The 23447-nt window shown below is 45.8% G+C and overlaps 2 protein-coding genes across 3 annotated transcripts in view; one reads left to right on the top strand and one right to left on the bottom strand.

The window, feature by feature from the left end:
• Positions 1–12615, top strand: part of DDX17 (DEAD-box helicase 17) — an 18325-nt gene extending 5710 nt beyond the window's left edge. Inside the window, exons 3-13 of one of the 2 annotated variants that reach the window (XM_079140704.1) lie at positions 541–640; positions 1217–1350; positions 1624–1689; positions 2768–2909; positions 3163–3323; positions 3413–3585; positions 4094–4204; positions 4426–4487; positions 5251–5310; positions 9303–9545; positions 10115–12615. In XM_079140704.1, the coding sequence (XP_078996830.1) occupies positions 541–640; positions 1217–1350; positions 1624–1689; positions 2768–2909; positions 3163–3323; positions 3413–3585; positions 4094–4204; positions 4426–4487; positions 5251–5310; positions 9303–9545; positions 10115–10620 (1758 nt within the window). In that variant the 3' untranslated portion in view covers positions 10621–12615. The remainder of the gene's footprint in view (positions 1–540; positions 641–1216; positions 1351–1623; positions 1690–2767; positions 2910–3162; positions 3324–3412; positions 3586–4093; positions 4205–4425; positions 4488–5250; positions 5311–9302; positions 9546–10114) is intronic. The other variant, XM_079140705.1, reaches the window with a different exon arrangement.
• Positions 10688–23447, bottom strand: KDELR3 (KDEL endoplasmic reticulum protein retention receptor 3). Its single transcript, XM_079140706.1, has 5 exons — positions 23145–23447; positions 19148–19248; positions 16189–16347; positions 15143–15395; positions 10688–14080 (listed from the first exon to the last, which is right to left on the bottom strand). Exons 1-5 carry the CDS (start codon positions 23233–23235, stop codon positions 14040–14042), a joined length of 645 nt encoding a protein of 214 aa, XP_078996832.1. The 5' UTR covers positions 23236–23447; the 3' UTR covers positions 10688–14039.

The following is a 23447-nucleotide window of genomic DNA, read 5'->3' as shown; positions in this document are numbered from 1 at the left end:
AAGACTGGATACTCAGGATAGGGACCAGTTTAAATAAGCACATATTAACATCACTTGGTTCTCATTTGTTAATTGCTTCCCAACCTATTTGTCATACATGATTTTAACTATTTTAGGTGGGATCTTTTCAACATTTTAAATAATTTCAAAAAAATAAATCAACAGTGTCTGTGTACTCTTTATTTTTAACCTCATTATAATAATTATTTTAGATTCTACACATCAAATGACTTTTTGTTAAGGAAAAAACGTAATGAAAAAATCATTTGGGCCCAGGCAGGCTTCACATTTTCTCCTTTTCGCCTAAAGTTCTGACTTTAGGCACAGGTTACCCGTTCTTTTTGAGTGTTTTCTCCTGTGTAAAGTAGAACCCTTGTTCACTGGTATCATTAACTCACAAAGTTGAAGTAATATATATGAGAAAACATTATATATTTAGCTTTGTTAGTGTGAATTGGGTGGTACTTGTTCAGCTGGTTTGTAACAAAGTTTTGAATGTTGAGAATAATTCATACTAACTAGTTTTCATTTTTTTCATAGTATGAGGTCGATGAGCTCCGCCGAAAGAAAGAGATTACAGTGAGAGGAGGAGACGTTTGTCCTAAACCTGTCTTTGCCTTCCATCATGCTAACTTCCCACGTAAGTGTTCTTGAATTCAGAATCTTATTTAAATTGGTTGAATGGTAAACATGAACATTAAGTTACTTAAAGGTTTTGAACTAGGCTCAGGATTTTGTTGAAAAGATACGTATAAATGTTTTGTAAAGGTAATAATTTATTTCATGTCATGGTTCCAAAAATTTTTAAACCTGCTCAAGGCAAATATCTTGTTGCATAAGAAAAAATTTTGCATGCTCTTCTTTCTTAGACTGAGAAAACAATTTTTCATCTTCCATTAAGGTTTTTGCCTCTGCCTTTTACAAAATAGAATAAGGTTGCTTTCTAACTGGATAAAATATGAATTTAACCCCCCCCCCCCCAAAAAAAAAAAAAGATTGTTGTGTGCCCATGATATTAGATGCTTTTGGATAGTGGTTTTCAAAGATAGCATTGAGCTGATCAGAGTTTCAGTTTTAAAAAAATAATAATGAACTTATCAGAGAGATGTGAAGCTAGGTAAATCTCACCTTTAGTAAGCCTCATAAGTTCTTAAAACCTGTTTTGTCTACATCCTTAGTTTTACTTAAAAGCAATGACATGTTTATTCTCTTACAGAATATGTAATGGATGTGTTGATGGATCAGCACTTCACAGAACCAACTCCAATTCAGTGTCAGGGATTTCCATTGGCTCTTAGTGGGCGGGATATGGTGGGCATTGCTCAGACTGGCTCTGGAAAGACTTTGGCGGTATGTACCAGCAAGCAGTATCTTATTTTAGTATCCTAATTGTCACACATAATTTTAATTCTTCATAAAAATGAAATTTAATTGGTAAAAATATTTTAGGAATTAAATACACAGAAGCATTACATATGTTCAAATTTACATTAGCATGAACATAGTAATGGTGTTATGTTTTTCACTTTCCAATTTAGGTATTATTAATTACTGTTGTAGGTTAAAATTATTAAGATAGTGACTTGTTTTTTGATGTAAGATTGTTATTCTTGTTCTTCCCAGTATTTGCTGCCTGCAATTGTTCATATTAACCACCAGCCATACTTGGAAAGGGGAGATGGCCCAATTGTAAGTGTGTTTCAGTGTGTTTATAATTTTAAGAAAAATTATAATTGGATGATTGGTGTATTTTAGGGTCTGTGTTTTACACACATTATCTGATTTTGTTCCTGATTCCACCCTCTATATCTCAAAGTGGTAGTCCTTAATTGCTCAGTGGTGCTATGAAGGATACAAGAGAGGAGTGAGATGGGTTCCCTGCCCTGTGGTTCTTAAAATCAGGCTGGGAATATATGTTTGTAAATTTTTGTAGGGCAGCACAGCTCTGTGGTTTGCTTGTTTTCACTTAATGCTACTTCCTATGAAATTTTGAGTGCTGGTCTCTAAACATTTTGAATGCAAACACAGCCTTTTTTTAAAAAACTTACTTTGGACTTGCATTTGTATTTAGAGTATGTATATTCTTAAGGTATCTTTCAAACTTCAAAAACAATGTACTGCTTTGCTTTATGTATCAGATAGTGTATTCTGTAGAGTTTGCTCTTTATCACTAGCTGATACATATAGTGGATTAGTACCCTACAGTGTGTTTTCACAGTGTATATAATACATGTTTCATGAGTCTTGATTTGGTATTGTTTTGACCACATTCCACATAATTCTGACAGATTATATAAGCTATTGTTTTTGCTAAATGTAACTAGTGAAGAGCTTAATTGAGCAGTGTTAGCCCTGACATTTCTTTGTCACTCATTTGTTTTTCTTCTTAACATTTAATCCATAGTTGTGTTGCAGGAATATTTTTAAAGTACTTGCTCATTTTTGTGAGAGTTGTGTAGTTAAAAAAATTTGTGAATCCACTTAAGTGGTACATATAAACTGTAATGAATCATAATGCATCAAAGTCAGGGCAGGAACTGCCAGTGTCATTCCACATACTAATAGAAAATTCTGATCATTTTTCCCTACCCTGCAGTGCCCTTCTACTTTGGCCCTGTCAACCGCCCACCCGGTCACATGATTCGAAAAGTATTAGATTAGACTATAATGGAAGAATTGTTATCTTTTGTATTTCACAGTTATTTATGAGTTTGTGGTGGTGGTTTCTTAACTTGGAATGTCTCAAGTGGTTTTTTGCCTATTTCAGTGTCTGGTTCTGGCTCCTACCAGAGAGCTTGCTCAGCAAGTACAGCAGGTGGCTGATGACTATGGCAAGTGTTCTAGATTGAAGAGTACTTGCATTTATGGAGGTGCTCCTAAAGGTCCTCAGATTCGAGACTTGGAAAGAGGTAATTAAAAAAATTGTCGGTGTATAGGAACGTTAGTTAATCTTACTTTACCAATTTCTGAGAATGAAGTTGAAGAAAGTATTAGGTCCTTGTGGGAAAAAAATCAGTATTTTAGGAACTTAGAAATTCTCAGATACATTTTTATTAGCTATTTTGGGAGAGGAATTTCACCACAGCTAGAATGTCTTAATCTTGAAAGATTTAATGGTTGTGCAAGATTTCTTAATGGACTATGTCTTTTTTTGTTTTGCAGGTGTTGAGATCTGCATAGCTACTCCTGGACGCCTGATAGATTTCTTGGAGTCAGGAAAGACAAATCTTCGCCGATGTACTTACCTTGTGCTTGATGAGGCTGACAGAATGCTTGATATGGGTTTTGAACCCCAGATTCGTAAAATTGTAGACCAAATCAGGGTGTGTAAAAGTGCTCCTTCACTATCTTCATATCCTTGACTGTCATTGCAGTTCATTGACCTAAAAGAAAGCCTTTCCTTTCCCGATAGCCTGACAGGCAGACACTGATGTGGAGTGCCACCTGGCCAAAAGAAGTGAGACAGCTTGCAGAGGATTTCCTGCGTGATTACACCCAGATCAACGTGGGCAATCTGGAGTTGAGTGCCAACCACAACATCCTTCAGATTGTGGATGTCTGCATGGAAAGTGAAAAAGACCACAAGTATGAAAGAGATTTCACTATCTGTTTTAATAACACTGATGATAATGCTAATAATGCTCCAAAATTAAAGTGTTAGAGAAACTGACTTGTTTTGTAAAGCCAGTGTGGGTGGCACATGCCTATAATCTGAGCAGCTCAGGGGGCCAAGGCAGGGAGATTGCAAGTTCAAGGCCAGCCTCCTCAACTTAGTGAAACCCTATCTCAGAAAATAAAAAGGACTGGGGATGAATAGCTCAGTGGTAAATTACCCCTGGGTTCAATCTCCAGTATCAAAAAAAAAGAGAAACTAATGCTTTTTTGAGGCCTTGGAAACATTAAAAACACTGCTGATAATAATTCCTCTTTTGTGTCATTCATTGGAGCATTGTGGTTAGAAATTTTTAAGCCATGATATGAAAAGAAAGTGCTGTAGTTTTGGGAGTTAATAACTGCAGAGGAGTTAATATATGGGGGTGGGGGCCTTTCCTGCATGATGACTGTAGTGTTTGTCTTTTTTTTTTTTCCCCAGGTTGATTCAACTGATGGAGGAAATAATGGCTGAAAAGGAAAATAAGACAATAATATTTGTAGAGACAAAGAGACGCTGTGATGACCTCACTCGAAGGATGCGCAGAGATGGGTGAGTATTGCACTGAGATAATTGGTCTTGGATTTTATAATTTCTAGGTTGGTGTTGTGAATGTTGTATTTTAATAATGCCTCACATCGATTTGTTCTTTGTAGCCTAACAACCCTTATCATAATTATGGAATAGCTTTTTTTTTTTTTTTTTAAAGGCTTAGTTTTCCTGTTGTTTAAAAATTTCTGAATATTTTTGGTCACTTTTTTTTTTTTTGCTAGTTGGCCTGCTATGTGTATCCATGGTGATAAGAGTCAACCAGAACGAGATTGGGTACTTAATGGTAAGTTCCAAACTTAAAGGGCCAGATGGTAAATGTTTTTGGCTTTGCAAGACCAACTAGTGGTTGCTGTTGCTCAACTCTGCCATTGTGACACATAAATAGCTGGCCATAAACAACACGAAAAATCATGGCCTAGCTGAGTTACAACGAAATTTTTACTAAATGCAAAAGTAGGAATTTAAGAACTGGGCATAATAGTGCACATTTGTAATTCCAGTGACTCATGAGGCTGAGTAGAATGGTTTCAAGTTCCAGGGCAACCTTTGCCAGCTTGGCAAGACCCTGTCTCAAGAAACAAAAAACAAACCTTGTGCTGGATATAAGTTTGAGCTGTGACTTTTGGGGGCAATTTTGGCATGTCTCCAGGGTCTTTTAAAGTTCATAATGCTGTCTCTTTATATATATATATATATATATTTTTTTTTTTTTTTTTTTTTTTTTTTTTGCACTTGTACCACCCCCCTTTTGTTTTTTGTAAGTTCTTGCCTTTAAGTTTTTTCCTTGGGGAAATTTGACAGTTTGCTAAAGTGCTTGGAAAAAACATGTTCCTTGGTCATTAAGTCAAATTTTAGTGTTTCTGTCACCACTTCTTGTTCATGACTATGCTTGGAAGGCTGCTGAATGGAATGGAAGAGCCCATATTTAAGAAATAATGTGCATGTATTTTGGGTAGGAAGAATCACGGTTTTTCTCCTTTCATTCCACAGCTTTTAAGACTGTCCCTTAGCTTGGTTGTATAACTTGATTTTGTTTGTTTTTGCAGAGTTCCGTTCTGGAAAGGCTCCCATCCTCATTGCCACAGATGTAGCCTCCCGTGGGCTAGGTTTGTATAGATAGGTGTCTGTGTCAAGGGTTTATGTATCTTTTTGGTTTAAAGATTTGTCATTTTCAAATTTAGAATTGTATAAACATCTGTTTAGTAAAAAGAGAATACAAGTGTGACTCCCTCCCCCCCACAGTTTTTTTTTTTAACCTTAGTTGTTGGTGGTTTTTTTTGTTTTTTTTTTTTTTTTTATTTTGTTTTTGGTTTTGGTTTTGGTTTTTTTTTGCTTTTTTGGGTTTTTTTTTTTTTTTTTTTCTCTCCTTTTATTTTCAAAGTCTCTTCCTGCTCCTAACAAACAGGCTTTGGTCTGCAGCAAGGCCTAGGCATGACTATTCAGTTAGAGGGAGAGGAGACATTCACTTGAACAACTTAACTTCTTCTGTTTTTGCTCTATTTTCTGGCTGGATAGAAGGAGCCTGATTGAACCTAGCTATTGAAAGCTAGTTTCTTCAGTTACTATTTTCCCTATGTGAGTCTGTTGTAGATAAATATATAGAGGCCCAGTTCTATGAACACTTAAATCAGATTTAGTAGACTTATTATACAGTATCATTCAATTAAATCTATATTGCCCAATGTTAACTTATTTCCTGAAGTTAAAAAATGATGGGCACTCAGTTATCCCCGCCTCCTACTGTACTCATGTCATAGATGTGATAACAATTTAAGAGCTTAATTTGAAAATGTTCTGGAGTGTTCAACCCGTTATGCTGTAAGATAATATACAGATACTCTGGTACTTTAGCCCATCATTTTGAGCTAAACAGGTCTGACTCAAAACTTTTATATTTAAAAAAGATTATTTCTGTCATAAGGAAATCCTAAAACTATTGACAGGTGTTTAATTTCTTGTCTAATAAGGTGAGAAGTACCATGTTCCCTGATACTATTTAATGTAAAGAGAACACATAAAAAAGTGATGGAGCCTTTTTATCCATTGGACTTACCATCGCCTCCTTCAGAGGTGATGACCTGCAGCCATGATGGAAAGTTGTCCCTGCCCTCTGAGGTCCTGTCTGGGTCTGTGCCGGTAGAACTTGGACCTGTTGGGAGAGGAGGTGGAGGCCTGAAAGCACTTTACTCAAAAGCTTTCAGTAATGATGGTTTTTAAACAGGCTTGCTATGTGCTGGTAGCTTCTTTGTGCATCTTGCCTAGACAATTAAAAATATTTGCTCCATGTCCCCTTGCCTTTCTGAATCAAATCAATTGGCTACCATTAGAATAACTTAGACTCTTCATCCCAGTCCCCCTCATCCCAGTGAGGGGAGAGGGAAGGTACCTGAGTCTGTTTCTTGTTACTCAACATCAGTGCTTGTTTTGGGCCCCTTTGTTTGCTGCCTTGTAAAAAATCAAAAGGAGGGAGAAAACCCACCAAAATGGCAGAATTCTGACCAAGGTCCTACAAGATCCTGGAAAGTGAAGGCTTCTACCTCATAGACAGGGGTGCGATTTTCAGCTGAGTCACCAGGCCTTTTTTCACTTCCTGTCGAGCGATGATCTCTTAAATGTTCCCTTCAGGTAAGTTCTTTGATTCCCATAATTTTATAATAGTCATCCTCAAGGCAACCACTATTCCCTTTCCACTGGGATATTTTTTATTTCTCCTTTTTGTTTAAACTACACACTGTTAAACTAAAAGTATTGAATTTATTTTGTTTTGTTTTTTAACAGAAGCTTTGATATCAGCTGCAGATCCCTCAGTACATGGCCGAGGCAAATCTACATTGGCCCGAAGCAGCTCTAGATGGGCCTGTTGGCTAGTCTTAGACCCTCTTAATGAGTGATTGGAGATTCAGGCCATGTCCTAGGGCTTTCCAGACCAAAGGTTCTTAGGCAGCTGGCCAAAACATTAACTTTTCCATTTCTTACCCTGCTACAGCATCTTCTATAAAGGCAGCAAGATAATATTGTGGCAGTGCACAAATAACATCAGGGCAGGCCTGACTGGAGAAAAACAAATTCTGCGCTTGCTCCTATGTGCCTTCGGCCAGCTCTGTGCACACACAGGACAGCTTTGTAGTATGAAGAACTTGCACCATGTCTGCCCCCTATTGAGCCCCTCCAGAAGTACTCCCAGGTGCTAGATCTGAACTGTTGACTGCAGCCCCCAGTGCCAGTGCTTTCTGCTAGGGGAGCACACTTCTGTGTGTCTGGGCAGTGATTCTGCTTGTTCTGCTTCCCAGGGCCATGCCCAGTGAGAGTGACTGAGGAGCAGTGTCCTAGCTCTGAAGATGTGGTCATGGATTATAATCCCTCCACCCCTCCCCAACCCTTGCCCTGTAAATTTTTTTTCTTTGTGGCATCAACGACCCTAGCCTGAGACTCACGCTGCCCCCTGTGATAAGTGCCTTCTCGTCTTTCTGGTGTGATTCAGGACTTTAGGGGTCAGTAAAGACCGAGGAGCCTTTATTGTAATAAGAAACAGACATAATGCCCCTTCTTCACAAGCCCTGTAACAACAGCCGATTTTTTTTTCCTTTGTTTTTTAATCATCTCCCCTTTCCCCCTGAAATTAATCCAGTCTGGGCAATAGATGCAGTCTGACCCTTTGGATGTAACTTACATTTTTTTTTATTAATTATTTTTTTCTACAATCACCCCAATTACCTTGGGGGAGGCGTTGGAGGACCTGAAATTTTTACCCGAACCCAGGTTCTCCGGCGCTTGGCAACCAAATGGGGCTACAGAGAAGCATCTAAGCCAGTTCACAGAGCGAGCGTGTGTGGGGACTTCTCACTGCCACGGACCCTTGATGCATGCTCCCCGCGCTCCAGTGGTCCCGTGTCAGAAGGCGGAGTTTTCGAAAGGAGGCCGCCAAAAATAAAAGGCAAAGAGACGGGATCGGCTGCAGCGGTTTCCCAAAGGAGGAGGGAGTGTGCATCGGTCTGGTAACAAACAGAGAATGTTTTTTCATTATTTATATCACAAAAATCTGTGTTTTATCTAGGATATTTCCTGAATATTCTTTGTAAAATGCAGATTTTTTTCCACAAAACATTAGGATTCTGTTATATTCTTAAATTTGTTTGTTTAAAGTAGGTAAAAAATACATTTAGCTGAAAGCATTACACTAACATTTACATACTGTAAGCATTAGGAGATTATTCAGCCCAATTCCCAGCATTAGAGAGAATATTAAAACTTGTGTCTCAAGGTTTCATTTTTTTCCCACATTCTTTGGCTATTTATTTAATTTCCCAGGTCACATAGCTAATCTTTTATCGTTGAACAAGTACTAAGCCTGAAATAACCTTGAGTTGGGCAAAAAAAAACTTCATTTGACAGAAGCTGGGTTTGGTAGTATAGTGAAATTTTAGTGTAATGTGTGCTTGTGGTAATTCAAAGGGAAAGGATAAATCTGTATTTTTTTTGCAAAGGAAATTAGGTGTGTACTTTGGCTCTGATCAGTTTTTTTTTTTTTTTTTTTTTTTTAATATAAGAGCAAAAAAGAATTAACCTAAATGTTAAGTCTCCTTGAAAATGTAGTAATAAAATACATGAAGCTCCTTTTTTCATTTTGCTCTGTGACTGGTTTAAAGGTAAGTTCGCTATGTTGTTGGTAGATTTTTGCCAGGCTTCTCCCAACAGAGTAGAAGTGATTTGGCCCTGTAACTTAACAGTGGTTACTGCCTGCTTTCTGCAGTCCAGTTCTGGGAAGAATGGCACTGGAACTCGTTGGTCTAGAACCAATGTTGGTGCAGCTCCTGTCAGTACGTTGGTCAACCACAGATGAGGCAGGAGTTTGATGGTTGGATGGGATTTCCTTACAGTTCAGTAGCCAATAAAGATGCCATGTCCCAAGAATCACTAATCTTCTTTTACTCTGTTGGGATGAGTCTTGTTTTGTTCCTGCTCAGAGTGGTTACTAACTTCATCTTCTCTCCTCTTGCTGTCATCTGCATTCGTGCTTCCCACCTGTTGTTGGCATGTCCTTTACCTTCTCTTTCCCTGCCACACCAACCTGCACGCTGACTCACCATTGACGTGAAAGATGTGGAAGATGTCAAGTTTGTGATCAACTATGACTATCCAAACAGCTCAGAGGATTATGTGCATCGCATTGGCCGAACAGCCCGTAGCACCAACAAGGGTACTGCCTATACCTTCTTCACCCCAGGGAACCTGAAGCAGGCCAGAGAGCTGATCAAAGTGCTGGAAGAGGCTAATCAAGCCATCAATCCAAAACTGATGCAGCTGGTGGACCACAGAGGAGGCGGCGGAGGAGGGGGTAAGGGTAAGTCCTGGAGTTTTCCAGGTACTGCCAAGGTATCTTCGTTACATTCATTATGTCTTGGTTTATTAATTCTGTAAAAACTTTATGTTGCTTAATAACAAAGGATAGTGCTCAGTAGTTTTCCTGAATTTTGTCATGATGGTCCTACTTTAGCAGCACAGTTTTTCTGTAGCCATCTAAAATTGATCTTTGTGAAATACATGGTTCAGGTTCACCATTTAGCTAAACTGGTTACTTTTTAATACCTTAAAAGCTTAGCATCTTAGGTTTTCAGTTTCCTATATGGAGAAGTCAGTAATTTTAATAGAAACAGGCACTATTGTCTCTCCGCCATTCCAGAATATACTAGGAGTTAGACTTCCTAACTGCAGGCTTGTTGTGTTAAAACTGTGGTTCTTGGTTATCCTCAAAGAGCCTAAGCTACAGTTGCGTTAAGTGCTGACTTAGGTTGGCCTAACTGAAGATGAAGGAAACATGATGAATGCTTTTGTACCCCTTCATTTTTATATTTGGGTTTTTGTTTGGATCATAAGCCTGGCATTAAAAAATACTTTGTATTCTCCCATCAGGAGGTCGTTCTCGATACCGGACCACTTCTTCAGCCAACAATCCCAATCTGATGTATCAGGATGAGTGTGACCGGAGGCTTCGAGGAGTTAAAGATGGTGGCCGGAGAGACTCTGCAAGCTATCGGGATCGTGGTGAAACCGATAGAGCCGGTTATGCTAATGGCAGTGGCTATGGAAGTCCAAATTCCGCCTTTGGAGCACAAGCAGGCCAATACACATATGGTCAAGGCACCTATGGGGCAGCTGCTTATGGCACCAGTGGCTATGCAGCCCAGGAGTACGGTGCTGGCACTTACGGTGCTAGCAGCACCACCTCAACTGGGAGAAGTTCACAGAGCTCTAGCCAGCAGTTTAGTGGGATAGGCCGGTCTGGGCAGCAGCCACAGCCACTGATGTCACAACAGTTTGCACAGCCTCCAGGAGCCACCAATATGATAGGTTACATGGGGCAGACGGCCTACCAGTACCCCCCTCCTCCCCCGCCCCCTCCTCCTTCACGTAAATGAAACCACTCAGTGGTAGTGACTCCTGCAGACTTCATTACATAGCAAGGAACACTGTCTTTACTTTCCCCCCGCTTCTTTTTTCTTTACCTTTTTTTTTTTTTTTTTTTTTTTTAATTATTGGGTTTTTTTTCCCTCCCAACCGTTGTGATTTGTCTTTTCATGCAGATTAGTTAGAATTCACTGCCAGGTTTCTTCTGCCCCCTGTCCCCAAATATAATCCAGTCTGTAATAACTGATTTTGTAAAAATATATATATAATGACTGGAAGAGGAAAATTTCTTCCCCAAACTTCTTGCATGTTGAGGATATTTGAGCTATTTTTCATCTTAAAAGAAAAAGTAAGGTATTAGGAGGCCCTTTTTTTGTTGTTGTCCTGAGTTTGTGGGGAGGGTGGGGGAGGGCTGCATTGTCCTGCAGAAGAAGATGGCATCTGTGCTGTGAATTGCTCTCATCACTGGGTTAGAAAACCAAGAGGGATAAACCTGCACATTTTTCCATGATGATTTTTTTTTTTCTTTTCTTTTTTTTTTTTTTTTTAAAGCATTTCTCAAGTTGGATCAGGGTTCCAGGGTTCCTTGGGCCTGATGCGTTTTTAAGATCGTTCTTTGCCATTATCATTTTGGCTGATGGCTTGAGTGCATTTGACAGTTACATTTTTAATTGATTTTCTCTCCCTTAAGTCTGCCTCCCCCCCTCCTGCCCCCGCCCCAGTTACTGAAAAAACTGGTGAGTTTTTAATGTCAGGTTAGAAATTGAATTGCTGAGTTTCAGTTTCATTCTTTTAAATTAAAAACCCCACGCGTTAATCGCATTGGTTAAACTGCAGCATCTTGGCATTGGGGTGAAAACCTGCCTGTTTTTCTTCCCCATTTAAGCAGGGACCATCTATGAAACTTAATTTTCTAGCCAGACAGTTGCTGTAAGCAAATGAATGTCAGTGCTCACTAGAAATTTACTTTTTTAAGTAGTTGAGCCTCTGCATTCACCTGCAGTGTGTAAGGCACCTTTAATGATAAACATTGTATTCAAATTGGAGGCAGATTTTCCTTTTAAACTCAGTATTTGTAGAACTAGGGTAAAAGCAGCTCTTTGCTGCTCACTCTGCCCCTTTGGCCAAATTATCTTGAGTAGACACTCTTAGGCACCCCTGAGCTCTCGTGCTCTGTCCTGCAGTGCTTTCTGACACTTTTGGATGCACGCTGTCCTCAGCATCCCTTTGCACTCAGCTTTTCGCAGGTAGGTAGTGCTTAGGAAATGTTCTGGAGGACTCAAGTCCAAGTCCTTTTTACTTTTCCTCTATGTGAAGGTAGGTGGGTGGGTCCCCTTCATAGTGATACTATCTTACTAAGACTTCAACAGCTAATGGACCTGGAAAGAATATTCTTTTGTGTTCACCAGAACCATAGGCAGGCAGGCAGGCCACCCCAGAAGCCTCTTCCATACCCATTGTGGTGGAACTGTTCATTTTTATGCTGTTACCGGTATCACAGTGCAGGAGGAAGGCTCCCTTCCTTTCTCAGGCTATGGCCTGAACGTGCTTGCTGGTTTGAAGATCTAAAAATTGAAATACTTGAGGTTTTTTTGTTTTTGTTTTCCTTTTAAAATCCTTCAGGGAGAGAGAAGGGATGGTTTCTGAGGGGTTCTGAAAGTATTGATTCAATGTGCAACATACCAGGTAGGTTGTCAGCATAAGCTGAAATGTATGCATGTAAAAACTTTGGCATCCTTTTTTATTTTCCACTTCCTTCTTTACTGCTCTTTTTGTTCCCCCATCTTTAAAAAGTAGAGGCCAAGGAGGATGGTGGGCACAGAAGAAATATGGCAAAACTGTTCTGTGCTTATAAACCAAAGTGTTGTGTCTTCCCGCCACCTCACCCCATTCCTCCCCAAAGAGAAGGTATCTAAGCACTGATCAGTCTGTTGTGGACATTTCTTTCTACAACCAAATTCTTTTTTTTTTTTTTTTTTTTTTTTTTTTTTTTTGTTGTCGTTGTTGTTGTTTTTAAACATAATCCACCACAGGGGACTTCCTACTCTAGCGCAGCTCCTGAAAGCATCCCTTTCAGGGAAAGGTCTGTGGTACACAAGCAGTATCCGGATTGCTTGCTTCCCTTTTCTTAAAATGAAAAAATAGCAAATTCCAAATTTCATAAGCTCTTGTGGCCTGAGCACAGCTGAAGTTTAGCAGTTTTTTTCTGTATAACTCTCTGATGAATTTCTGACAAATGCTCTCTTGATGCTGGTTACTGCATTCATGGTTGAAACTCATTTAGGGAAAGGGTTTCAGTATTAAACCACGGGCCGCTTCTCCCCAGTTCCTCCCTAACGATTCATTGTGCGGACTTCTCTCATCTAAAAGGTTGGTGGCTTTTGCTTGGGATCAGTGCTCTCTATACACGTGTCCTTGCTGGTCTCTGAACACATTCCTGTTGCATTAAGACTTGAAAGATTTGTAGATGTGTGATGTTCAGGCACAGGATGCTAAGAGCTATGTTACTATTCTTAGTTTGTAAATTGTCCTTTTGATACCATCTTGTTTTCTTTTGTAGGTATAAATAAATAAAAACTGTTGACAATAAGGTGTGGGCTTTTTATTCCTTAAAATTTCTCTGAGTAACTCAATGCAGTTCTCTTAGCTTTTGCTTTAAGACAAAAGTTGGGTGTGTGGGGTGGCTAATCACCTGAGCATCTAAAACTGAAAGGAAGGTGGGGTTGATTAGTCTTAAAGAATTTGAGTCACAAAACAAGACCCAGGGTAAGTGCTTGGGCATCTAGCTCATCAGGAAAATGGTGATCTTGCTGATGGTGCCCCACCCGAGCAGTAGTTAGGGTTAAGGACCTGAGTGAAGGGCTCCTGTGAGCTTTGAGTAAGACTTAACCAGGTGAGGAGGGGACACAGAACTATTTACCCCTCGCCAGAGCTGGTGAATTTGGTTGCTTATTGGTTGAAGGCTGTGTTAAAAGTGAAATAACAGCTTTTGCTGACTGGCTATGATTTCGCCCTGACCAGTTTGGTCTCTTAAAGTGAAGTCTATGGGATCATGCCCCTGATATAGCCGTCCAGGTGGGCATTCTCCTGTGGGCATTGCTCCACATTGACCTTTCCCAGCTTGAGTTGTGCTAATATTAATTCGATTCATCTGTGGATCAGGCTCCTTGAGGTTTCTCTTTGCAGGTACCCAGAAGCCTCGTACTTGTGCACATGGCCCCAGCTGCTTGTTACCTGTGCCACGGGTATTGGAAGATCCTGCTGACGAGGTCTAGACAGAATGAGCAGTGCTTTGCTGAAATCCATAGTAGGCATTTTTCTGGCTTTAATTTTAATATTTGGTCCCCAGTCATGGGTAAGTCACCAAAGAGAACTAATCAAAATGGCTTGTTCCATGTCCTTAATAAGGTGTAGGTATCTCTGAAGGCCCTCAAATTGGCATTGGAAGACTTAACTTCTTTCCTTTAAGTACTGGAAGAAAATGGAAATGAAGTTATAAAGTATCATATAGATCAAAGAACTGCATGATCCTGTCTCCACATCCAGCTCCAGGTGCTTGAGATGTTAAGGCCAAAGGGGGAAGACTTCACCTCAGGCGAACCATGGACTTGACCTCCATCTTGGTTACACTTAGTCCCCCTTAGGTTGTAAACTTAACACTGGGCTTCAATTGCTCTAGTCTACCTCTTAAACCTGAATAATGTAACAGCTCACTCACTAGCTAGTCTTCCCTACTTTGGCTTCTTATTGGGGGGGGGGGGGGGGGGTGTACAGCCGGGATGTTACCGGGGATTGACTACTGGAGGGGGGGTCCACAATAACTGAGCCATATCCCCAGCCCTATTTTGTATTTTATTTAGACACAGGGTCTAGGGGCTGGGGAGATAGCTCAGTTGGCAAAGTGCTTGCCTTGCAAGCACAAGGCCATGGGTTCAATTCCCAGCACCACCCAAAAAATAATTCAAGGTAGAGACAGGGTCTCACTGAGTTGCTTAGTGCCTTGCTTTTCCTGAGGCTGGTTTTGAACTTGTGATCCTCCTGCCTCAGCCTCCCGAGCCACTGGGATCACAGGTGTGTGCCACTGCACCCAGCTCTGACTTCTTTTGATCAACGTAGAAGCTAGAGGATTGGTTTTTTAAATGACTTCCAATCACTGCCCTTGATTAGTGCAGACCCCTTACATTGGCAAGCCCAGTGACCTGACATCTCCAGCTTTGTGAACTTGACCCTACTAACTTAACCTATGTATTTAGCGTTGCATAAAGCTGGCTAGTGCTCTGGAATATCTTGCCTGTGTTTCTCAACTAAGTCAAATGTCAGCTCTCTTGCCCAGGCAGTTTGCAGGGTACAAATAATTTCCCCTTGGTCCTTTTTTTTTTTTTGCCCCCTCATGCTGTTGCATACTGGAAATCCTCATCTTCCCGGTTAAACAAACACTGCGGAGCAAAGCCCTGGCTCTCACCTGTTCCCTCAGGTATTAGGTGGTGAACAAGTAACAGAGCCTGCTGGATGTGCTGTCCTCCCAGCACCTACCTTTGGTGACATACAGGTAGAAGAAGTCACAGTAGAAGATGGTCTGCACCACTCCTGATACCACAGCGATCTGGTCGTAGAAGTTCTCGGTCTGGTACCGCCTGATCCAGTTGGCCAGGTAGAGGGCCCGGTACAGCCCCAAGAAGAACAGGTAGTGAGTGGTAATGGCCTCCGCCTCCCCAGTCTTGCTGATCATGAAGAGCTGGGGCAGGATGGCCACCGATTCCAGGTAGATGGAGAAGGTCCAGAGGATCTGAGCCACAGAGACAAAGCACAAAGGGCACTGAGAAGGCCAGGAGGGGCCTGCGGCTTTGAGTGATGTAAATACATGTTTACTGGAGAGAATTACGGTTTTAAAATTCACCTCAATAAAGAACTAAAAAAGAGTTGTGCCTCTGGCTCAGAAGTAGAGCCCTTGCCTTAACACACTGGGTTCCATCCCCAGCACTGCAAAAATGAGTTTTGGATTTTTTCCTATTCTTGGTACAGGGGATGGAACCCAGGACTTGACACAAGCAAAGCCCTTTACCACTGAGCTACATCCCAAATGCAGTATTTTGTCACTGTACCTTTCTTTTTCTATGTAAGTACAATTATTTAAGAGTAATATATAATGCTTAAAACAGCATTAGCATTTCTATGGAACATAGTTTTTAAAGGTTGCACAGTTAAATTCTTCATAATTGAAGCCACAGTTTCTCAAAATAATCCAGAAATATCAAAATCTCCAGAGACTCTTGTTGCCCACAGACCTGTGGCTATAAGTCCAGGCACATTGGCCTGTTCATGGTCTAGGCGTCTGCTAATCACGTGGGACGTAAGGTCTCAACAATCAGAAGTGGGACAGTGCGTGCTTGGTTCATGAGCATCCTGACCGCTGTGAGTGTGCCTATTTCCCTGCGGAGTACTGTGACTAGCTCGTTGCCATTTTCTTCAAATTTGGAACTGAACAGTCCATGAGCATGGTCAAGGCAAGCCCAGATGCCACCATGGGCCAGGGGTACAGACGCTAGGGGCGCATTCACTTTGGGGGGGAGGGCCATCACCTCCAGTGGTGTGAAGCTGTAGTTCTCCAGGAAGGAAAGGCCGATGACTGGAACCAGGAGAAACTCCAGGCGGAATGTGTCATTCTCAATGTCAAATGTTTTCCGAAATTTCCCATAGATCATGTACACGGTGACATACGCACAGAGGAGGAAAACCACCTGAAGAGGGAGAGAGCCATGAGAACCTATGAGGTCATTTCCCAGCCTATCTGCCGGGAAGCCTACACCCAGGCCCGGAGCCTGCCATCTCAGCAGCAGGTGAAACTTCTCTTGGAACCTGAAATGAATGGCCTTTGTGTAAAGTAACTCCATGTTTCTAACCGGGACTGAACAGTCCAGCTAGAGTTGAAGATGCCCTGGTTGTCCCCTCCACCTGCGGAGCACTGGGCAAAAAAAATAGGATCAGTATTTCTCAGGGGATGAGGCAGTGGCATCCCAGGGCCCCTAAACAAACCAACCTCCAGCTTCCTGGATCTGCATCAGTGGCTTGTGAGCATTCTTCCACAGGCTGATCGCCCTTGACTCACTTAGCCATTGTTCCTTCAGAAAAGCTGTCTAGTCACCCTAGCTGCCTTCTGGCAGGTAACAACTTCATTCAGATACGTCCTCTAACCTCCTCGGCCAGATCACACTTAGGTGTGCATCAGAATTACACAGATGGGTGCACACCTGCAGTCCCAGCCGCTCAAGTTCAAGGCTAGCCTAGGCAAAAATTAAAAAGGGCTGAGGATGTGGCTCAATCTCAATTATAGAGTGCCCCAGGAGGTGGTTCAATCCCATATTGCAAAAATAAAAATTTTTAAATTTTTTAAATTACCCGGCCTCAGCCCTCAGAATTCTTCCTTTGCTTCTTAGGTCTGGGCGGGCCTGAGAATTTATTTGCATTTCTAAGTTTCCAGGTGATGGCAGATACTGCTGGCATGAGACCACAATGGCCTAGAGAAGCTCTACTTGTCCTTCAGGACTCAGGTGAAGTAATTTCCTCCTCACTGGAATGAAGGACACATGCTGTCACTACTGTTCCACCTGGAAATGTCCCCTGCAGCCTGGGCTCCTGCATTCTGTAAATGTCTGGGTCCAAGTCCACCCCCCATACAAGAGGGTTCCCTGAGGGCAGGGTCCCTCTGAATGTCCAGCTCCTAATTCAAGGCCTGGCACACACCAATGCTGGAATGAGTGGATGAAGCCGTGGTCCCTTCTCTCAGACGTGGGGCGGGCCCATTTGAGATTCCTAGGTCTCACCTAGCCATGCTAAGGTCTGGGTCTGAAGCCTCTGCCAAGAATGCTGGCAGCAGACCCTTGAGCCGAGAAATGTACTGGGCAAGTGGCATTTGATCCTCAGGTGAATTTACTTAGATGATTTCAAGACCACGGACTCAGGTCAGTGAATGTGTCCGGTTCCCCACAGGGAGCAGCGTCCTCCATTCTATCAATTCTAGCAACCATCCCCTGGGTTAAATACCTTCTAGGTTCTATATATGATCTCACGTAATTTTCAAAACAGCCCTGCAACCTAGGTAGGGAACCCCTCCCCCTTAGGACGTCTATCAGATAATGCACCCAACCAAAAACTACACTTCCTGGCCGCCTTTACAAATAAGGACACTGCCAGCAGCCACTGGGTGGAGTTTGGGGAAAGCTCTTACCCAGCTGGCAGGCACTCTCTTATTCTGTTTCCCGCTTCCATCTCCTTCCCGCCCAGAAGATGATCTGATGGTAGGAACTAGCATGCATTCTGTGACCCTGGCAGCCTCGGTCCCAAACTAGGTATCCTTCAGGACCAGCTACATAATTTGCCAGACCTATTGTCAAACTAAAATGCAGAGCCTCTTGTTTTAAAAACAAAATTTCAAGGTGGCAACAGCAGAACATTAAACCAAGCATGAGCCCGCTGAACCACCGCACAGGTTACACACCTGTGAGCCCCGCCCACACAAAAAACGGTGGAGCAGAAAGTTAAAAGGAGCCTGGGGCATCAGCGGGGCTGCCATCCAGCCCTGGATTGCCTGCCTCCAGAGTTCATGTTATGAGAATGAAAAAATAAGCCCTTACCTTGTTAAGATCACTCTGAAGCCTGTCACCAGCACCCCAGCAGTCTCAGCCCACATTGCTGACTGAGCCGAGCTCCCTCCACTACATACACTGCCTTAATGAGCCAGGACCGCCTCCCCGACTCAAGGGAACCACCTGTGGCCCAGGGCCTGGGGTATTGGATTGGAACTGAGAGATGCCCAATTTCTTCTGAAAACAGGGTCACACTTCGGAGTCACGGGTTCTGCCAGGACATTAAGTCCACACTGTCGCCCTGCGCCCCCTACCCAGTTCCCTGCAGGCACCCCACTATCCTGGGCGACCCTCGCCCACTGCGCTCTGCCACACCAGCCTGTCTTCTCTGCAGGCATGGAGCCTGCTCCTGTCTTGGACATCTTTGCACCAGCCTGAATGTTTCTCCTCTGATTGTCACGCGGCTGGTTCACAGTCATTCAGATCTCCACTTGAGAGAGGCCTTTCCTGATCACACTCCCCAGGCTAGCTCCCTAGCCTCCTCCATCAGCTAACCCTGTTTTTAAAACCTTTTCTTAATTGAAGGAAGCATCCATTAAGATAAGATTAATTCTTTGCATAGCCCTGCCCCTGATCAGGGGTTCCTTGTTTGTGAGGTCTCCCCTGCAAAAACGTCGGCTCCCTATACAGGAGCCTCACCCAGCAGAGGATGAAAGTGTTCGGCGTGAACAGAAGAGTCCTCTGTAAGCTCAGTGTGCCCTGTCGGATGGGTTTGCTTGGTGTTTAAGCATCCACATGCTGGATGATCTTCATCACACGTTGGACGTGTGGCAGAAGTCTACTTACTTTTATCACCCTGCCTAACTTCACAACCAAACCCTCTCAGCGAAGTCCAAGTATTACCGGCATTCTGCACTCAGGTGAGTGCCACCGCCCGGTCGCTCCCACCCCTCACCTTCATGATGGTGTTGTAGATGGAGATGAAGTTGGTGAAGAGGTCCAGGTACCTGGTGGTGAAGACGAGAGCAAAAAGGATCTGGCTCTTTCCAGAGATGCCTGACGAGAGGGGACAGGAGACGGTGAGAACAGACTCCCACGCCACCCACACACAGAGCGCAGAGCCTGGGGTGTCCCTGCCTACCTCGGGCAGCCCCTGCTCCGGTCCTCTCCTCCCCACTCAGCCCAGCCCACTAGCTTATGGGAGTCCCCATTCCTCTCATTAAGCTGCAATCTGTCTCCATCTCCAGATAAAGACACCAACAGAGTTCCCAGTCCCCCTGCGTGCTGGGCCTCGGTGCGCTTGCTCTGGGGAGGATGTCGGGTGGTGTGAGTCGGGTTGGGTGGGGGTGGTGAGGTTTCTCTCTGCTCCTCCCCCAGAGCTCAGTCCTGGGGGGCGACGGCTTACTGACTATAAGATGCTGATTCACCAGGGAGACTGGAGCAGGCGGAGGAAGGCGCGGGCCAGGGAGCAGCCAATTTCATTTTCCAAAATGCAAAGATTAAAAAAGCCCTTTTCCTAGTTATAAAAGTTATGCCTATTTTTACTCTTTATAAAACAAAAATCAGGGGTGGGTTGTGGCTCAGTGGTAAAGCACTCGCCTAGCATGCGTGAGGCCCTGGTTTCCGTCCCCAGCAGATCCGACAGCATAGAAAGATGCAAAGAGATGGACCTCAGGGTGTGTCCTTGAGGATCACTGTGTGGGCACATGACCACGTGACGCTCGCACACGCACGTGCGAACGTGAATATCGTGCCGGTGGCCACACTGTCCAGATGAAGATGCATCTGGGCTTGCACAGTCCAACTCCAGCCCTGCTCCCATGTCCCCAGTCTTCCCACAGCTCAGGGACCCGGCCCAGGAGTCCATGCTCCTCCCTGGACTCCTCTGGCCACTGTGACACGTCGTGAGGCGGGTCCCTGGCCAGGCCTTACCTTTCTCTCCCAGTGAGGCCCTCACCAGGGAAGCCGCGGCCTTGTCACCTCCACCCACATGCCTACTCTGCGTGCAGAAGCCTGCTGTCCTCGTACCCTCCGTTCATCTGTCCTGAACCTCACTGTCCTGGCTCCAGGCCCCAGGCTGCTTGCTTCTCACCCTCTCTGGCTGCACCTGCCTCCCCCCTCAGCCTCAGGCTGCCTCCTCCCTGCCCAATGCCCTCCGCCATCTCAAGAGCCATCATCGCACATGCCAGGGACCACCCCCCACCCCCCACCCCCCGGCTCCCAGCTCTCGTCCAAGTTCTGACCCATACATTGTCTGCCTGCTGTGTCCTGAGCCTCCCAAACGCCCGCTGCCCAGCCCACACCCATCTCCTCCCAAGCCCTCCTTCTCCCCTTCTTCATAAATGGCAGCCCACCCCTCCTGCCCGAGCCAGAAAGCACAGGCTACCTGAAGCCTCCCTCCCCGCCATCCCTCACATCCAGCAACCAGGACCAACGAGTCCCCCCATATTTCTTAGCTCCACTCCAATGCCACTCAGATGTCCCAGCCTCCGTCCCCTAGTGGCTCCCAGACTGGTCCCCCCAAATCCTCCATTGCACCCCAATTCCATTCTCCACCCAGCATCCCAAGAGCTATTTTAAAAATAAAATTCTGCTTAAAGCTCTTAAGTGGCTTTGAAACACTTAAAGTCCCAAAGCCTTGTCCTGGCTCGTGAGGTCCTGGGTGTTCCCTCCCCTGGTCTCCCCCTCTCCCTCCCTCCACCACGGCTAGATTTGATTCTGAATGGAACAGAATGTCTGGGGAATGTGGCCTTAAGGAGCCACATTAGCTATCTCTGGTCCCAGACCATGACTTACCTAACTGCCCCTCTGGTGCTGGACATTTTCAGGTGGGGGGGACACTTTTAATGACCAAGGAGGAACACCCCTCTCACATTCTGTGGGGTGCTGGGCCTCACACCAGCGTGGCAGGGCTGATATGAGGGAGAAACGATCCAGCTGGTGTCCTCCCGGGGGGCCTGACACTCCACCACTTGGGGGTAAAAACGGCAGAGGGGCTGGCTGTGGGCAGAGGAGCCGCAGGATGGTGGTGGAGACTGACAGGCAGGGCTGGCCCTGGGCTGTGCGGGACGTGAGGTCACCTCGCTGAGCCCTCCCGTGGAGACCTTGCCAGAGGCCCTGTGGCTCACTTAGGCCAGGCAGGGAGGCAGCCCGGGGGCCCTTGGCCACTCCCCCGCCACGCCTTCCCCAGCTTCCCTCTCCTCCTCCCCGGGCTCCGGGCTCTGCTCACAAGCCCCAGCTCTCCAGGAGCCCGGTGACTTGAGTGCTGTTTTTCACACTTTTGAAAACAATAAATGATCTCCAAAGCTGGCCGCCCATGGAGACCAGGACAGGGAAGGACACAAGTCGGAACCTGGCCAATCCAGGTGGGGCGCACGTGGGACCCTCTGTCCAGGAGCAGCCTCCTTCCCAGAGGCCCAGGGTCCACCAGAGCCGGTGGTGAAGCGAAAATGAAGCCCAACCTTGGGCTGAGCCAGCAGGAGCCACATCAAGGCCTGTTCCCCAGGTCTGATGGCCAGCTCTGACCTGTCTCTGCCACATGGGCCCACCCCAGCCACCAAACTGTCCTTTTCCTTTTCCCACAGCATTTATGGCCCCTGAGAACTGGTGTCGTTGACTCAGTCCCTTGACTGTCCTTTGTTGAGGGTTTCCCACCCTAAACCCTAGAAGTCCAGCGCCCCAGACAGGCACTGAGGAGGGCTCGTGCCAGGTGCCCAGGGTGGGGCAGGCCACAGCACCTTCCCAGGCCACAAGAAGCACAGGGACAGGTCCAGGCCTGTCCTCCCGTCACTGGGGCCTGCTTCTCCCGATCACCTCCTCAGCATCCCTGGCCCACTTCCCTGACCCAGGGCCTAAAGGCTGTGAGCAGCTCTCTCCAGAGGCGGCAGGAGACTCCCAATCCAGAGTCACTGCCCAAAGCAACCCTCACAGCTACACCTTCCCCAGGTGGCAGCCTTTGCCCTGCTTGCCCCTGGATTCTGGAGACACTTGTCAGGACCCCCTGAGCCTCTTCCCCTGCTCCCAAACCCAGTGGGAGAACTCCTTGGCCTGAGAGAGAAGGCCTCTCGTCTGGACCCCCACACCCCAACTCATGTCCCTGCTGGACCCTTGCACTCTGTGACCTCCATGTGTTTGTGTGCCACCAGGTGCCCTCATCACTTCCTGGGCTGGTGCCCTACCCATCCTCCAGGGCCAGCACGGAGCTGCCTCCCCAGCTCACCCCTGTGTCCCCTCACCCCATTGCCAAGTACAGGCAGCGCCTCCTGGGCTCCAGGGACAAAGATGGCTTCAGGAGGCTTGAGTGGCCTCTGATGGCACTGGGCCTGTTTGGTGACCCCCAGTCCAGCCTGGAACCTTCCAGTCCTCTGCAGGACAGCCAGAATGCTGGGCCAACAGATGACCCCTCCACCCCTCCCTGGCCCTTTGCTCAGGGGTGGTTCCCTGTCTACTTGGCCAGGCTGGTGCCCCTCCTGCCACATCACAGCCACAGGATCACCCAAGGCAGGGCAAGGCAGAGGACTCTGCTTGGAGGGGGCTGGGAGGGGAGAGTGACCAGCGCAGGAAGAGAAGACCCTGAGATTGGGGACCACTTCCTGAGTGTGCCCCCTCTCTTCCCCTGTGAGGGTGGAGGGAACAATGAGGGTGACTGCTAGGAGGGAGAGGTGTCACCTCCTCCTCCTCCCCCCCCTCCTCTCCCAACAATGCCAATTAGGGGGAGTCTGGGTGGAGGTGCCTAAGGGGGCACAAGCCCGCCCTCCACCCCCAGTCTCCAGGCTCTTCCCTCTTAGGTACTGTCCAGACTTAGTTTTTTGGGGGGACTGGGCAAGCTGAGCTCTTTTTGTTTCAAGGACCCCCGTGCCAAAGTCCCCGCCCAGAGCAACCTCTGTGGAGCACCCCGCCCTGCGGCAGGGCCAGCCAGCGAGGGTCCCCCTTCGCGCCCGGGCGCCCCTCACCCGTGCAGCACTTGGACCTCCAGATCTTCCCCAGGAGCAAGATCATGGCCAGGAGGTGGCTCAGGTCGCCGAGGATTCGGAAGACGTTCATGGTGCAGCCCGCCGGCTGCGCCCGCGCCCAGCAAACTTCCAGGAAACTTTCTGGCGCGCGGGGCGGCTGCCACGTCCCCGGGCCCGGCCTCGCGGTGCCCCAGGCCCCTGCCCGCGCCTCCTTCCCAGCTCCGCGCGCGCCCGACCCGCCGCGCGCCTCCGCCACGCACCCTTGGCCCGTCGGTGACGTGGCCAGGCCGGCCGCCGCGCGAG

The sequence above is a fragment of the Sciurus vulgaris genome, assembly GCF_902686455.1.
Source record: "Sciurus vulgaris genome assembly, chromosome: 5".
Lineage (NCBI taxonomy): Eukaryota > Metazoa > Chordata > Mammalia > Rodentia > Sciuridae > Sciurus > Sciurus vulgaris.
Note: the sequence above shows the minus strand (reverse complement) of the source record. Positions and strands in the feature narration are given on the sequence as shown.

Coding starts and splice junctions, on each gene's coding strand:
- KDELR3 (XM_079140706.1), bottom strand. CDS start 23,235: ATGAACGTCTTCCGAATCCTCGGCGACCTGAGCCACCTCCTGGCCATG. Junction 19,249..23,144: donor GAGGTCCAAGTGCTGCACGG/GTGAGGGGCGCC, acceptor CCCTCTCGTCAG/GCATCTCTGGAAAGAGCCAG. Junction 15,396..16,188: donor ACAGCTTCACACCACTGGAG/GTGATGGCCCTC, acceptor TCTGTGGCTCAG/ATCCTCTGGACCTTCTCCAT.